This window comes from Bubalus kerabau, chromosome 15 (assembly GCF_029407905.1).
Source record: "Bubalus kerabau isolate K-KA32 ecotype Philippines breed swamp buffalo chromosome 15, PCC_UOA_SB_1v2, whole genome shotgun sequence".
Taxonomy (NCBI): Eukaryota; Metazoa; Chordata; class Mammalia; order Artiodactyla; family Bovidae; genus Bubalus; species Bubalus kerabau.
In genome coordinates, this window is record NC_073638.1 from 74,247,251 (window position 1) to 74,262,372 (window position 15,122).

Here is a 15,122-nt window from a genome sequence, read left to right on the forward strand (position 1 = left end):
CGTCAGCTTCCAGTGGCCAGTCACCACGTTCCTCATCTTCAGGGCTCCCATCTCCTTTACAAAACTTGTTGAACCACCACTGCGCTGTACGTTTGTTAGCAGTTCCTGAGCCAAGTGCATTGTTGATGTTGTGAGTTGTCTTTGCTGCTTTACGACCCATTTTGAACTTGAATGAAAAAACCGGTTGAATTTGCTTTTTTGTCTAACATTTCTGTAGTCTAAAATAAATATAAAATAAGCAGTAACTAGTAAGTCATTAGCCAAAAAAAACATAAAGTGAGAAATTCATATAAAAATGATGAATAAATACATTTATTTAAGAATGTATTGTAATACCAACTGGCAGAGTTCAGCAGTGCAAAACCACAGTTACTTTTGTACAACCTAGTATCACCCAGTGCTATGAGTACATTCAAATATGACATTTAATGCTTAGATAAATTGTTACTGGGCTTCCCAGGTGGTGCCAGTGGTAAAGAACCCGAAGATCCCTTGGAGTAGGAAATAGCAACCCCACTCTAGTAGTCTTGCCTGAAATTCCCCGCCATGGGCAGAAGAGCCTAGCAGGCTGCAGTCCGTGGGACTGCAAAAAGTCAGTCACAACTGAGCCAACACACACACATGCTTCCCTTGTGGTTCATACAGTAAAGAATCCACCTGCAAGGCAGAAGACCAGGTTCACTCCCTGGGTTGGATGATCCCCTGGAGAAGGAAATGGCAACCCACTCCAGTATTCTTGCCTGGAGAATCCCCATGGACAGAGGAGCCTGGCGGGCTACAGTCCATGGGGTTGCAAAGAGTCAGACACACGACTAAGCGACTGACACTTTGACACATGATCAAAATTTGTTTTCCAAAAGAAAAATAGGCACCTGTGTGATCTGACAGTCACAGATATGGCTTCTCTGCCACCACTATCCCCCTCCAGGTCCTTGGTTTTTAATTTCTAATCCTTTACCTTTTAGTCTTTCACTTTAAGCTATAATGCAAGAATGGTATACTCTTCTGCTATAATTCATCTATCTCCAGACTTGTTCAGATACTCATCTGTCATTTCTCACCTTCGAAAGGCACATAGAAGGAAAACCACTTTTTTTTTTTTTATGATGTTTCTGACTTTCAGAGAAGTGTTTCACAATCATTCATTAAGAATGGAAGGAGATCTTGGGACTTTGTCCTTAGAGCTTTTCCCCCAAATACTTACAGTAGCCTAACAGGTGAAACTTGAACTTAAGTGCAAAATCGTGAATCACAGCTATGACCTGGCTTTAAAAAGGGCACTTTTCTCCTGCTGAAGAAAAACGCAACGGTCACCTTTTTGCTCTTCCTGATACTTGGGGACCTTGAGCTGTGGGACTACACAAGAGAGGTTTCTAATGTGCTCTGTCTGTGTCTCTTGTCATTGAGGTAATTGTCATGCGAAAACCCTGGACAACAGCCATGACAAACAGAAGTATTTTGACAAGTCACAGTCACTGGATGCTGCTGAAGAAGAGCCCTCTGAGGCAGGGACAGAGGAGGACCCTGTGCTGTCTGTTGAGGATTCAGGGAGGGACTCAGATGTCCTTAGGCTTGAAAGTAAGTTGCTTTGACCTGAGCTCTGTTCCTGGGGTAGAATCAACTCTCAAGCTTGGAGCTTAACTTAGGCTTTTCTTTCCTCTCAAACATTTGTTTCTTTAACAGTCACTTACTACACTGTAGAATCATGAGGGTGACCCCAGATTGGGAGGCAGAAGACAAGCTATAATGTGAAATTGCTCTTCATACTTCTTTTCTCTCCACCTCAGCATCTTCGTTTACTGACCCAATTTGATTTATGTACCGGTCTTCTTAATGTCATTAGTCTATTGAGTAAATCATCGAAAAAAGAAAGCACATTGTATTTACACTAACCCAGTAAAATTTAAAGATTTGAAATAATGGGCATACTTAGCAGGCCCTCTTTTAAAATTCCATTTTATGATCACATTTTGAGCTGTGCTGTGCTGAAAAGTTCTTAAGATGTATCAGTCTGTTTATAATTACCAAAATCAGTGACTTCATTCATCCTACCCTAACCTCTTCACTGCCTTTGGAACTCTGCACAGCTCCCCAGTGGGAGCTCCTTCCTTTTCCTCTGTGCTTCTGGGATATCACTTGATCTTGGTTCTCTTCCTGTCCTCAGAATATCTTTTTTCAATTTCATTCACTTATTCTTTACTTTGTCCTGTATTTTTTTTTTTACCCAGGATCTTAACCTTGGTCTTCTTTTCTTAGTCCCCTCTTTGTTATCTCTTGGCCTTTGAGATGCATTGGAGTACACCAGTGTCTCTAAATCCGTACTTTCAGCCAAGACACTCTCTGTGACCCCAGATCTTACTTCTGTCTTTTTAGTGTTCTATCTGGATGTACCACAGGCACTTCACATGTAACAGATCTAAAATTGAACTTGTCCTCATTTTGTCCTATTTCCTGAACTGCTTCTGATTGCTGTATTCCTGCTTCCTGTGAATGGCACAGCTTACCCGGTCACCACTACATCCAGTCAATCCCTAAGACCTGGTAAACTTCCCGTCTCTCTATCTGTTCCTTCTGTCACTGTCTGCGTTATGACTCTCTTCATTTGTGTCTGGGCTGTTAACAGTAGCTTCATGATCGGCCCCCACTATATCTAGTCCTTTACTTCAGTCATGTATGGAGAGAGTGAGAGAGGTGGGTGGGTATGTGTGTATGTGAGGGAGAGAGAATACATATAATTGGTATACAATTTAAAAAGCAGAAATAACCTGTTACCAATTTCTTGTGTCCAAGGAGTGGTTTCTAAAATCAGACCTGATCTGGTAAGTTGCCTATGCTTAAAATGTTCTGTGGTTCTCTGTTATCTATAATTCTGTGCAGTCGCTCAGTCGTGTCTGACTCTTTGCAACCCCATGGCCTGTAGCCTGCCAGGCTCCTCTGTCCATGGAATGCAAGGACATTGGAGTGGATAGCCGTTCCCTTCTCCAGAGTATCTTCCCAAGCCAGGGTTCGAAGCCAGGTCTCCCACATTGCAGGCAGATTCTTTACCATCGGAGCCACCAGAGAAGCCCACCTGTTACCTATAGGAAGAATCCAAATGTCTTAATGTGGAATATGAGGCAGTTTGGCCCTTGATTCTGTCTCCAACTGTACTGTCTACTGGTGCTCTATACCGTGGGGAATGCAAACCTTTCCCTATCTCCCTCACAGGCCATGCTGCTTTGAGCCCCCGTTCCTTTGCAGAGGCTGGGAAGGGCCCCTCTACACACTGCTGTTTATAGACAGCCCCTGTGCATCTCCAAGTTCAGCTCGAATGTTGTCTTCTCTGTGCAGCTTTCACAAAGGTCGCCAAGAGTTCAGTTGCTTCGTTTGCTGTCTTGTTCCTACTTTTTGTCAAGACACATTTTATGTAGTGTTAAATGCTTGTATGACTTATGTTCCATCAAACAACGGGCTTCTTATATATTGTGTCCTATGTAACTGTATATTCCTGTGTACAGTAAATGTTTGTTAGAGAAGTGAAGTGTGGCCTTTGCCTTCCTGCATAGATTGGATGAACATAGCTAGCAATTACAAAATCTTATGTTTCCTTCTAAGTGGTACATTATATATGAAAAAACGGTGTCTAAGAGAAAGAAGCAAGCTAGACCTCAAAGGGGGATGTTGCGACCTTCACTTCTGTAGGTTTAGAAAATTAGTTTCATCTCTTCTACCAGGAATCGTGGGCTTTAAGGAACTTAATTTCCCATTTACCTACTCAGAAGAGACTGACTTAAACCAGATGGCCACTGTGTTCATTCACAGTGGGGCTACACCTCTCTGGTGCCCAGGAGCCTCATGTCTCTCTGGCATCAGGTACTCACACAACCACATGAACTGAGATTGTTTGATAAACTCAGAATCAACAAAAATAAAACTGAGTAGTGATCAAGGGGTGTTTTTTTCAGCTTACAGAAACTGACACTATTCCAGTATGCCTCCTTAATGACTGTGATACTCATGACTACCAAATTAGAATCTTTCCCTAGGACAGTTCAGAAAAAACCCAGCCAGAAGCTTACTGTGTGACCCTTCACCTTCTGAATACGTCATTGCTTGAGGCAGGTAACCTAGTATTGAAGTTTCTTTAGTTCCATGTTTCCCCCATAGTCCATTCCATCCCCCATACTTGGGACACTGCACGGTTGCCCTGTTGCCAGGTCCCTTTAGCGCTCTGCACACTGTCTCTTAGGGTGTGTTTTTATAGGGTGTTTTTAGGGTGTTATAGGGTGTTTTTAGGTTTTTAGGGTGTAATTATAGTATGGTGATGAGTCTTAACTAGTTTTACTCTTAGATACTAACGTTTTTTGTTTTTTTAAAAAACCATGTCTGAATTCAGGGAGTACATTCTTCTTTTCTCTAGATACTGACAAGTCCACAGGGACCACAGTCATGGTATAAGTTACCACGTTTATACCAGCAAGCTTCCTATAGTGTGGTTAGGAGAAAGATTCTATATTTTAATTTAAATAGTGTGGTATAGTAAAAGTCAAGCATAGACGTTAAAAGTTTTTTTAAAACTCTGTTTTTGGAGGGAAATAAATACAAATAGTTAAGCCCTCTCCAGTAACCATAAATTATTATGATAGTTACTACCTTTTTGTGATACTTTATAATTTACAAAGTGTTATATGTTATGTATTAACTTTGTGAAATAGATATTATTAGCTCATCTTCTGGTTGAGAAAACTGAGACTCAGAGAAGTTAGGTACCTTGCCTCACATCTTTAGTAGGTGGTGTATAACTAAAACTCATCCTTGGCCCTTCTGCCTTCATACCTGCGTCATTTGCCTGTGGTTCTCAGACAGAGGGGGTTGATAGATTAGAACTTTATTTTTTAATTTGTAAGGTCATTTTTGAGGAAAACTAGCATTTGCTGTTACCATTATTTTATATATGTATATAAAAACATTTTACTGTCAAAGAAGTACAAAGACCATGTTAGAATAAAGATAATCTTCCTCAAAAATGGACAGTTGGCAGCTTTACACCAACAAATGTGTATCTGGACATAAGTGTATGTGTATATGTACTATAACTTTAGATATATTTTCTTTTATCGTTATTATTTTTTTATTGATTCTTTTTTTTATCTAACCATACCAAACGGTATGTGGGATCTTAGTTTTCCGACCAGGGCTCGAACCTGTGCCCCTGCAGTGGGCGTGTAAAGTCCTAACCACTGGACGCAGGGAAGCCCTGTGTATGTTCTTTTTTGTTTCTCATTTTGCTAAGGATTGATGAAAATTGTGTCACTGATTAACCTTTGCAAAACCATTGCTTTAATACCTCAGTATCTAGTCCTGAACCCCTCCCCCGGTAACCTTATCTGTAGGTTTTGTAGTCAGAGATTTTGTTACCATGTCTGCCACCTACTAGCTGTTAAATCTTGGGCAAGTTACTTAATCTTGCTGAGCCTTCCTTATCTCATTAATTTAAAAATAAACCAGAAGAGGGAGGAGGGGGAAAAGCAAGCTTCAGAGTGCTCATGAGTATTTAAAGGAAATAACTTCAGGGGAAACATTTGTACCAGGTACTCATACACACATTGAACTCAGGAAATGTTCATTTCTGGAAACATAGGTATTCCTGTGTTTCTGCTGCTTCCTGACTTAGAGGCTGGTTGTGAGCCAAAGTCCTCACAAGTACGTACAGTATCTGCTCAGTGTCAACATCAGGAAAGGGGGCCCTGACGTATTTGCGCAAGAGTTATTAACAGAAACAATTCCCTGCTTGCTTTTCTAGATTGTCTTCTCTGAATTCTCTTCTTTTTACTCTCCTAACCCAGCTAAAAGAAGGAAGGGGACCACTTGTGCAAATGAATACTCACTGTTGTTTTCTTCTCAGAAGTGAATCATTTCCCTCCCTATCATAGTCTTAAGCCTTTGTGCTTTCTGATTACTAGTTTGAAATTTTATGCTGTTGTTTTATGCATTAAATCTGAAGTCCACAGCTTTATCTTCTGACTTCACAGAAGAGATCACTGCCTTTTTTTAAATTGAAGTATAGTTACTGTACAATATCATGTTACAGATGTATTATATAGTGATTCACAATTTTTAAAGGTTTTCCTCCATTTGTAGTTGTTATAAAATACCAGTTACATTCTCCATATTGCACAGTGTATCTTTGTAGCTTATTTTATACCTGTGGCTCAGTAGTCCAGTACAGGAGACGTGGGTTCAATCCCTGAGTTGGGAAGATCCCCTGGAGAACTAAACAGCAACCAACTCCAGTATTCTTGCCTGGAGAATCCCATGGACAGAGGAGCCTGGCAGACTACGGTCCATGGGGTCACAAAAAAATCAACACAATTTAGTGACTAAACAGCATAACAACTAATAGTTTGTACCTTTTAATCCCCTGCTCCTATATTGCCCCTCCTTCCTTCCCTCTCCCCACAGGTAACGTCTAGTTTGTTCTCTATATCTGTGAGTCTTTTTTGTTGTTATATTCACTAGTTATACATTTTGAATTCCACATACAAGTGATACCATACAGTATTTGCCTTTTCTGTCTGACGTATCTCACTAAGCCTAATGCCCTCCAATCCATCCATGTTGTGCAGAGAAGACACAAACTCAACACAGAATTGCCCAAGGTCCTATGGTGGTGGAGTCCTAGTTTGAAACCAACTTTGTCTAATTCCAGAGTGTACTTTCTATTTTGTGAGACAGAGGAACATATTCTGAAAGGTAGAATGTGCCTGCTTGCCTTTAGAAGCCACAGTCTTACAGTAAAACCTATGGATATTAATCACATAAGACTTTCTGGACATGTTTTGATCCAAACTTTGAAGGAAGGACTTTGTCTTGCTGGTCATCTTTTTGAATATGTGATCTTTACCTCTGTTTATTTTCGATCTGTTTCATTTTGCATTTGTCTTTTCAGCTTCTGCTCCCTAAAACTCTTCCTGGAACCTTTCTTCCAAGATTATTAACACTGCTTATCAAACACAGTCACCTTCTTTTAATCACCTTCTGATGCTCCTCTCCCTCTCAGTAGTGTTCCTGGCATTCTCTTTCTTCTGCTTCTGCTCCAGGCATGGGCAGCTCGGTCTCTCCCTGGGTGATCCATTCCATTTCTGATCATTCATAGGTCTTTCCTAATACAGAGCTAAAATACGGCTTCTCATCCCTAGGTCTGCCCTCTGAGACTAACAGTCTGTCTCTCTCTAATGTCGTGCTTTCTGAGATGTTTGAAGATGGTTATTGTTCCTGTCTACCAGCCCCCACCCCACGTTTCTGCTCCCTTTAGCTAAATGTCCTCATTTCCTTCTGCTGCTGCTGCTGCTAAGTCATTTCAGTCGTGTCTGACTCTGTGCGACCCCATAGACGACAGCCCAGCAGGCTCCCCCATCCCTGGGATTCTCCAGGCAAGAACACTGGAGTGGGTTGCCATTTCCTCCTCCAATGCATGAAAGTGAAAAGTGAAAGTGAAGTCACTCGGTCGTGTCCAACTCTTAGTGACCCCATGGACTGCAGCCTTCCAGGCTCCTCCGTCCATGGGATTTTCCAGGCAAGATAGTTTTTAGTCCCTTCACTATCCTTGAGGTACTCACTCTGGAATCTTTTTAAATCTTCGTAGCAAAATGTTTTCAAAGTCTGATCATGTGTGTATGCGGTATATCAGCTGCTCTTCCTGCTACAGGATCACCTTGATGTTTTCAGTCCTCCCCCGCCTAACATGGTTTTAGGGAGTTTCACCAAGGCCCTTCTCTGTGAATGTGCTCCACTTTGAGAGTCCCTTCCACGGTGGTGCCCAGACCGTGAGTTTCCAGACTTCCAGTTGTGTCTGCAACGTTGCAAAATTATAGTGGGCTTTTTTTTTTTCCTCCTTCTTAGAATCAGAACTACATGTGCTTCTCTCTGTTTCTCAGCACTCCTCCTGTCCCTGTGATCCTGGCCAGATTACCTCACAGGGCTCAGACTCAGCTGTGAGTTTTCCCAGTACCCTGAGATATAATTCATCCAAGTGAGAAAAGCGTGAACTTTTCTGTGGGTGAGCCTCACTGTGGGTGCTCACAATCTCTTCACTTCACAACATGTATTCTCCTTTTTCCAGTTTGAAAATGGTACGTGTTGAAGACAAAGAAAAAACAAGGGTCTCCGTCTCTCTGTTTCTGGTTTACATCACAGCATCTGGCCCACAAGCAGCAAGCCTAACAGTTACTTTTTTCTTCTTGTTGTTCAGTCGCTAAATCGTGTCTGACTCCTTGTGACCCCATGGATTGCAGCACACCAGGCTTCCCTGTGCTTCACTGTCTCCCGGAGTTTGCTCAACCTGCCGAGATCCCTCAGTCGTCCAGACTTCTTTCTGCCTGAATTCTGTATTTGTAGCTGCTTATTGGACAGTGTCTGGAGATGTGTCCATCCTTCTGGCCCAGACCGTAGCTCCATGGGTTGTTATATTCTGAGTCCTCAGCACATTGTTAAGCATGTAACAACAAATGTTTAAATGAAGTAATAAATAAGCGCCTCAAATCCCAACACTATCCTGTTGTCCTGTCCCTATGGCATTGATTTTGCAAATAGCATTACATTCACACATTCACAGATTCTAAAACTTCACATAGTGTAGTAAAATGCTCCCTGTTTCACATCAGACTTTAAAATCTTGACATCATCTCTGCTGCAAACTCGCTTCAGTCGTGTCCGACTCTGTGTGACCCCATAGACGGCAGCCCAGCAGGCTCCCCCGTCCCTGGGATTCTCCAGGCAAGAACACTGGAGTGGGGTGCCATTGCCTTCTCCGGAAGTCATTTCTGGATTTATTCTATTTCCCATTATAGCCACATAATTACCAAATTCTGTTAATTTTTCTTCACTGAAATTTCCCCATAGCTCTTTCCCTTCCCTTTTAAAGATTTCCCCTTTATCCCCAGCCTAAGTCGGTTTCTCTTATGTGCCACTTACAGAGATTGTTGAAACACCTGTCTGTCCTCTGTCTTCCTTCTGTCCTCCACCCCCTAGTTCCTAAGACACCAACTGATTTACTAATCTGACCTTTGTAATTGTTGTGGCTGTCACCTTGTTATTCTTTGCTTAACAAACTAGAGGCTCCCTTTACAATGAATCTTCGTCCAGACTTTCCCAGGCACTCAGTGTCACCCGCTGCCCTGAGTATCTTCTTTGCTGATGTACTCTATATGAACTTTTTGTTCTAGTTAATTTGGAAATACTTCCTTACAGCCGTTTCTGTGTGTGTGTAAGTGGGTATATACATACCTGCTTTTTTAGTGTCAGCACTCTGGGAGTGCCCTCCTTGGACTTCTGTTCTGTTTAAATCCTGCCTCAGGTAGTCTACTTTCCTGAAAAAAGCATTTCGTGACTATATTCAATTATGTTTTTCCTTTAGGAAAAAATACTTAAATTGCTCTCTTGTTGTTTATAGTTTTATGTCTCCAAATTGATTATATTTAATTCCTTAGGATCAGATTCTTTTTGCTCCCAAATATATAGCAGAGAGACAGGCATGCAGTAGGGCCTAAATAGATCGGCCTGTTTTTCCTAAGGCGTAGCACCTTAATGATCTCCCCATTTCTCACCTTTATCTAGTGCTGTTCTTTAGGAACTGCTGTCTCCCCAGCCCCAGCAGCTTTGAAAGTCCGAGTGGCTGCCAGCAGCAGCAGCCTGCGACCAGTTCTCAGTTGAATACTGATTTCCATCAGTGAACGGCCTTTTCCCTAGGAACTTTTTAATGATATATATTACCATATGTTAAGGGCATAGGGAAGTATTAATCTTTGAGACCTGGGCTTACAGAACTTTTTGCAACTAAACAACATGAATGCTTTCTAAATAGTAGTAGTTTTTGAATGGAAATAAGGCTTCCATATACAGCGTCCATTTGCAGCTCCAACTGTGCACTGGGGAATTAGTTATGTGCTGTCTTCCTTTGACCAAAAGCCACTTTTCTTTAAACCTGTATTCTTGGTCATGGCCAAATCTATCAGAAGTTCTTTTCTGTCCCAGGACCAGGTGCAGGGAATCCCATGGTAGCCAGAGAAGGAAGGAGAGGAAGCTAAAATAACATGAGGAAGACTTGGAGACAACGCTGTTGCTACAAGTCAGCTCCCGGGCAATTCTAATTAAGTTCCTGTTGGAATCCCTATAGCAGTCCTTTGCTGCTGCTTTCCTGGCTTAGGTACTGAGAAGTTTGTGACTCATGTAGCGTATCAGACGCTATGCTAAACACGTGATGCCTGCCTTTCCATTGCTTGCCTGTCATCTAGGTGGGCAGTACTTGACCACACAACAAATTTCCAGCAGGACAAGGCAAAAGCAGGAACAGCTGATCCCCAAGGAACCCACAGAACAAATGATTCCTGAGTTCCCCTTAATTGTTTCTGTAGCTATTTGCGCCTGCTCTACCAGGAACAGTTGTGGACATTTGGAATATAGGAGCAAACAAGGTAGAAACTAAATTTAGAACTCTTGGTCAACCCCACATTTATACTACTGACTGCAGAATTTTGGCAAGTAACCATTCTTATCTAAATATCCTAAAGGAAAAGACTTTGCCAACTCGTTTGACTTTATGCTTGTTTCAGAATGTTAATGATAATATTAAGCAACAGAAACTATCATATTGGCTCGGAAACCTTAAAGTTACTTGAAAGGACAGCAATAGATTTTGTAGTCACTTGTTAACAAATGGAAGAGCCGTATAGCTTTTCAAAGAAAGAAATGACAGAGATTTCTAGTGGTCTCCTCAGCTTGGCAACAGCCCTGCCCACCTTCCCACTTTCTATTCCAGAAAGTGGAATGGGAGACAGGGATGCCATTGGAGAGCTGAGAGTGACACCGCAGACCTTCTGTGAGAAGGGCTCAGAGCTTTAAGTTGTTTTTAGTAATGGGAATCAGCCTGCTTTCTCAGCCTTCTCAGAGGCTGAAACTGCAGTTCTGAGATGGGTTACTCACTGTGGTTATAGGTCTATTGATAACCGTTACGAGATTCCTGACCTTGGCCTTATGAAGGCCATGTTCTAAATTACTGAAAAGCCAGATTACCAATTGAAGATTATTGGGGTACTGGCATAACATAGACTATCAATTTGTGAGCCATCAATCCCAAGCTCTCAGGTTGTCCATTGGACACATATCATAGAAGGAAGCATTCCATTTTATTTGTTTCTGTACCCTGTATACTTTTTAGAAGGAGTAGAAAGAACTGTCACAGAACACAGTGTAAGATTCAGCCATTTATTCAAAATTGCAAAAGTTAAGTAGTAAAGAATTTTTCTTTTTAAAGGAAAGCATTCTGTAAAGAAACTCAGACTAATTTTGCCCTAAGCTTTCTTTCTAGTTAGGCATAGAGGGGAGCTTGTAAGGTTGTGTAACCTACAGTGTATAATAATGGAAACATACTGACTGCTCAGGAGAGAGAATTTTCACTAGGCCATTGCACTGAAAAACATCCGTGGGAGTCTTTACATAAGAAACATTAGCAATATAATAAATATCCTGATAGCCATTTTAGGGGGAAATTATACTAGCAAACTGTTATATCTTATATTAGCCATTAGTGAAAATGAAAGCCTTCATGTGGAATTAGGATAATTTTCCACTAAACAAATCATTGTTCAGTTAAGGTAATTAGTCTGTATGGTCTTAACAACTATATTTCATATGCCATTTGAATAAAGCTTGAAGAATCCTATATATTAAATAATATATCATAATAAACTTCATCTTTACCATCTATGCCTTATATCTAGAGCAAGTTGGTCTTTCCCTCCTCCCCCAAAATACACATAAAATAGCCATCTTCATGCTCAGTAGTGACAATCTATCTATAACTGCCTACCATCTAGCTTCTGCCACTGTTCTCAATCCAGTTTTTTGTAAAATCTGGATGAGAAAAATGATATATTATGAATTCTGAAGATTTGAATGGTATTTTTATGAAGATGGACTACAGAAGTGCCTCTAAACAGAGCCGAAACTTTTCTCAGAAAGCAAGGTTGGAGTCATTCAAGTACTTGAATGACTAAGTAACTTTAAATAACATGCTTGCACTTGAATTTCAGGTACAGTGGTTGAGGAAAGCAATGGTTCTGATGAGATGGAGAATTCAGATGAAACAAAAATGTCAGAAGAGATATTGGCCTTGGTGGATGAATTTCAACAGGCATGGCCCCTGGAAGGCTTTGGAGGAGCACTGGAGATGAAGGGACGGCGTCTGGACTTGCAGGGCATACGAGTACTGAAGAAAGGCCCCCAGGATGGAGTAGCCAGAAGTTCTTGCTATGGAGACTGCAGAAGTGAAGATGATGAAGCGACAGAATGGGTATGAGTTTGCCAACTCAGTCCTTACCAATTTGTAGCCCAGGTCCTTGAGAGTGGGTAGGGGGCAGTGCTCCTAATTTGCCAAGTGTAATCTGTTGGGTGTGTGGCACTCGACTCTGTGCCCTAGTCAGCCTTCACGTGAGAATTGTACTGCTGGAAGCATTTCATGTGCCTTAGGTATTGTTGACTTTTAGAGGAAATGGGTGTGAAACCACGCTCAAAGCCTACAGGCTTGGAACAGCCCAGTTCAAACATCTTAAGTTTTAGTTTCCTCTGTATCCTTTAAGGCTAGGTTATTTTGTTTATTTCACTAAACATTTTTCATCTAGACCTTTAAGAATTAAACTGAAGGAAAGAACTTAACTCTTGCACAGGACTGGTTGTTGTTTTTGTTTTTTAATTGGAGGATAATTGCTTTACAATGTTGTGTTAGGACTGGTTATTCTTAAAGCTACCAATACTCACAGCCACAGGCAGACGTGAAAATTGATCTCATTTGTCCCTAACATGTTTTCATTTCCCAGATCACATTCCAGGTCAAACGTGTAAAGAAACCCAAAGGAGATCATAAGAAAACTTCTGGAAAAAAGGTAGAATCAAGTCAGACAGAAAATGTACATCGTAACCAAGCAAACCTGGAGATCACCGGCCCAAAGGTGGCATCTCCTGGGCCACAAGGTAGATTGGAATGCTCAGTATGCCAGTTTCTTCTTTCCGATTTCACTGTTTCAGTTCTCACAAAGGGTGTGTTCGTGACTGCAAGTAGATCACATGAGAAGGTAATTGAGCCAAGTGAACAGGAAGCCAGTCATTGGTATAAAAAGTTTGTTTTAAACATTTATTTGGCTTATGTTCTTACCATCTTGAACTTAGATACTCTATTAATTCTTAACTTGACAGCTTAGTTTAATATATTAAAAAAACTGGGTTTGAGACAGACTCCTTGGGTTCAGACACCAGTTTTGCTATTTAGTTCCTTTGCCTCATTTTTCTTATCTATAAAATGGGGATAATTGCATCTGTCTTATAGAGTGGTTGTGTGTATTCTATAAGGTTATACATATAAAGTGCTTTAAATGAACTGAACACATCAGTTCAGTTCAATCGCTCAGTCGTGTCCGACTCTTTGTGACCCCATGAATTGCAGCACGCCAGGCCTCCCTGTCCATCACCAACTCCTGGAGTTCACCCAAACTCATGTCCATCGAGTTGGTGATGCCATCCAGCCATCTCATCCTCTGTCATCCTCTTCTCCTACCCCCAATCCCTCCCAGCATCACAGTCTTTTCCAGTGAGTCAACTCTTCGCATGAGGTGGCCAAAGTACTGGAGTTTCAGCTTCAGCATCAGTCCTTCCAAAGAAATCCCAGGACTGATCTCCTTTAGAATGGACTGGTTGGATCTCCTTGCAGTCCAAGGGACTCTCAAGAGTCTTCTCCAACACACAGTTCAAAAGCATCAATTCTTCAGTGCTCAGCTTTCTTCACAGTCCAACTCTCACATCCATACATGACTACTGGAAAAACCACAGCCTTGACTAGACAAACCTTTGTTGGCAAAGTAATGTCTCTGCTTTTGAATATGCTATCTAGGTTGGTCGTAACTTTCCTTCCAAGGAGTAAGCGTCTTTTAATTTCATGGCTGCAGTCACCATCTGCAGTGATTTTGGAGCCCCAAAAAATAAAGTCTGACACTTGTTTCCACTGTTTCCCATCTATTTCCCATGAAGTGATGGGACCGGATGCCATGATCTTCGTTTTCTGAATGTTGAGCTTTAAGCCAACTTTTTCACTCTCTTTTACTTTCATCAAGAGGCTTTTTAGTTCCTCTTCACTTTCTGCCATAAGGGTGGTGTCATCTGCATATCTGAGGTTCTTGATGCTTCTCCCGCCAATCTTGATTCCAGCTTGTGCTTCTTCCAAACCCAGCGTTTCTCATGATGTACTCTGCATAGAAGTTAAATAAGCAGGGTGACAGTATACAGCCTTGACATACTCCTTTTTCTATTTGGAACCAGTCTGTTGTTCCATGTCCAGTTCTAACTGTTGCTTCCTGATCTGCATATAGGTTTCTCAAGAGGCAGGTCAGGTGGTCTGGTATTCCCATCTCTTTCAGAATTTTCCACAGTTTATTGTGATCCACACAGTCAAAGGCTTTGGCATAGTCAATAAAGCAGAAATAGATGTTTTTCTGGAACTCTCTTGCTTTTTTGATGATCCAGCAGATGTTGGCAATTTGCTCTCTGGTTCCTCTGCCTTTTCTAAAACCAGCTTGAGCATCAGGAAGTTCACAGTTCACGTATTGCTGAAGCCTGGCTTGGAGAATTTTGAGGATTACTTTATTAGCGTGTGAGATGAGTGCAATTGTGCAGTAGTTTGAGCATTCTTTGGCATTGCCTTTCTTTGGGATTGGAATGAAAACTGACCTTTTCCAGTCCTGTGGCCACTGCTGAGTTTTCCAAATTTGCTGGCATATTGAGTGCAGCACTTTCACAGCAGCATCATCCAAGATTTGAAATAGCTCAACTGGAATTCCATCACCTCCACTGACTTTGTTCGTAGTGATGCTTTCTAAGGCCCACTTGACTTCACTTTCCAGGATGTCTGGCTCTAGGTGAATGATCACACCATCGTGATTATCTTGGTCGTGAAGATCTTTTTTGTACAGTTCTGTGTATTCTTGCCACCTCTTTTTAATATCTTCTGCTTCTGTTAGGTCCATACCATTTCTGTCTTTTATCGAGCCCATCATTGCATGAAATGTTCCCTTGGTATCTCTAATTTTCTTGAAGAGATC

General features: G+C 41.4%; 1 protein-coding gene across 11 annotated transcripts in view; it reads left to right on the top strand.

Annotated features, from left to right (window-relative positions):
• Positions 1–15,122, top strand: part of TTC17 (tetratricopeptide repeat domain 17) — a 126,744-nt gene that overhangs the window by 74,427 nt on the left and 37,195 nt on the right. For 9 of the 11 annotated variants that reach the window (XM_055549334.1, XM_055549338.1, XM_055549335.1 and 6 more), the window contains exons 17-19: positions 1,408–1,578; positions 12,069–12,328; positions 12,852–13,005. In XM_055549334.1, coding sequence (XP_055405309.1) covers positions 1,408–1,578; positions 12,069–12,328; positions 12,852–13,005 — 585 coding nt within the window. The remainder of the gene's footprint in view (positions 1–1,407; positions 1,579–12,068; positions 12,329–12,851; positions 13,006–15,122) is intronic. The other 2 variants (XM_055549336.1, XM_055549337.1) reach the window with 1 other exon arrangement.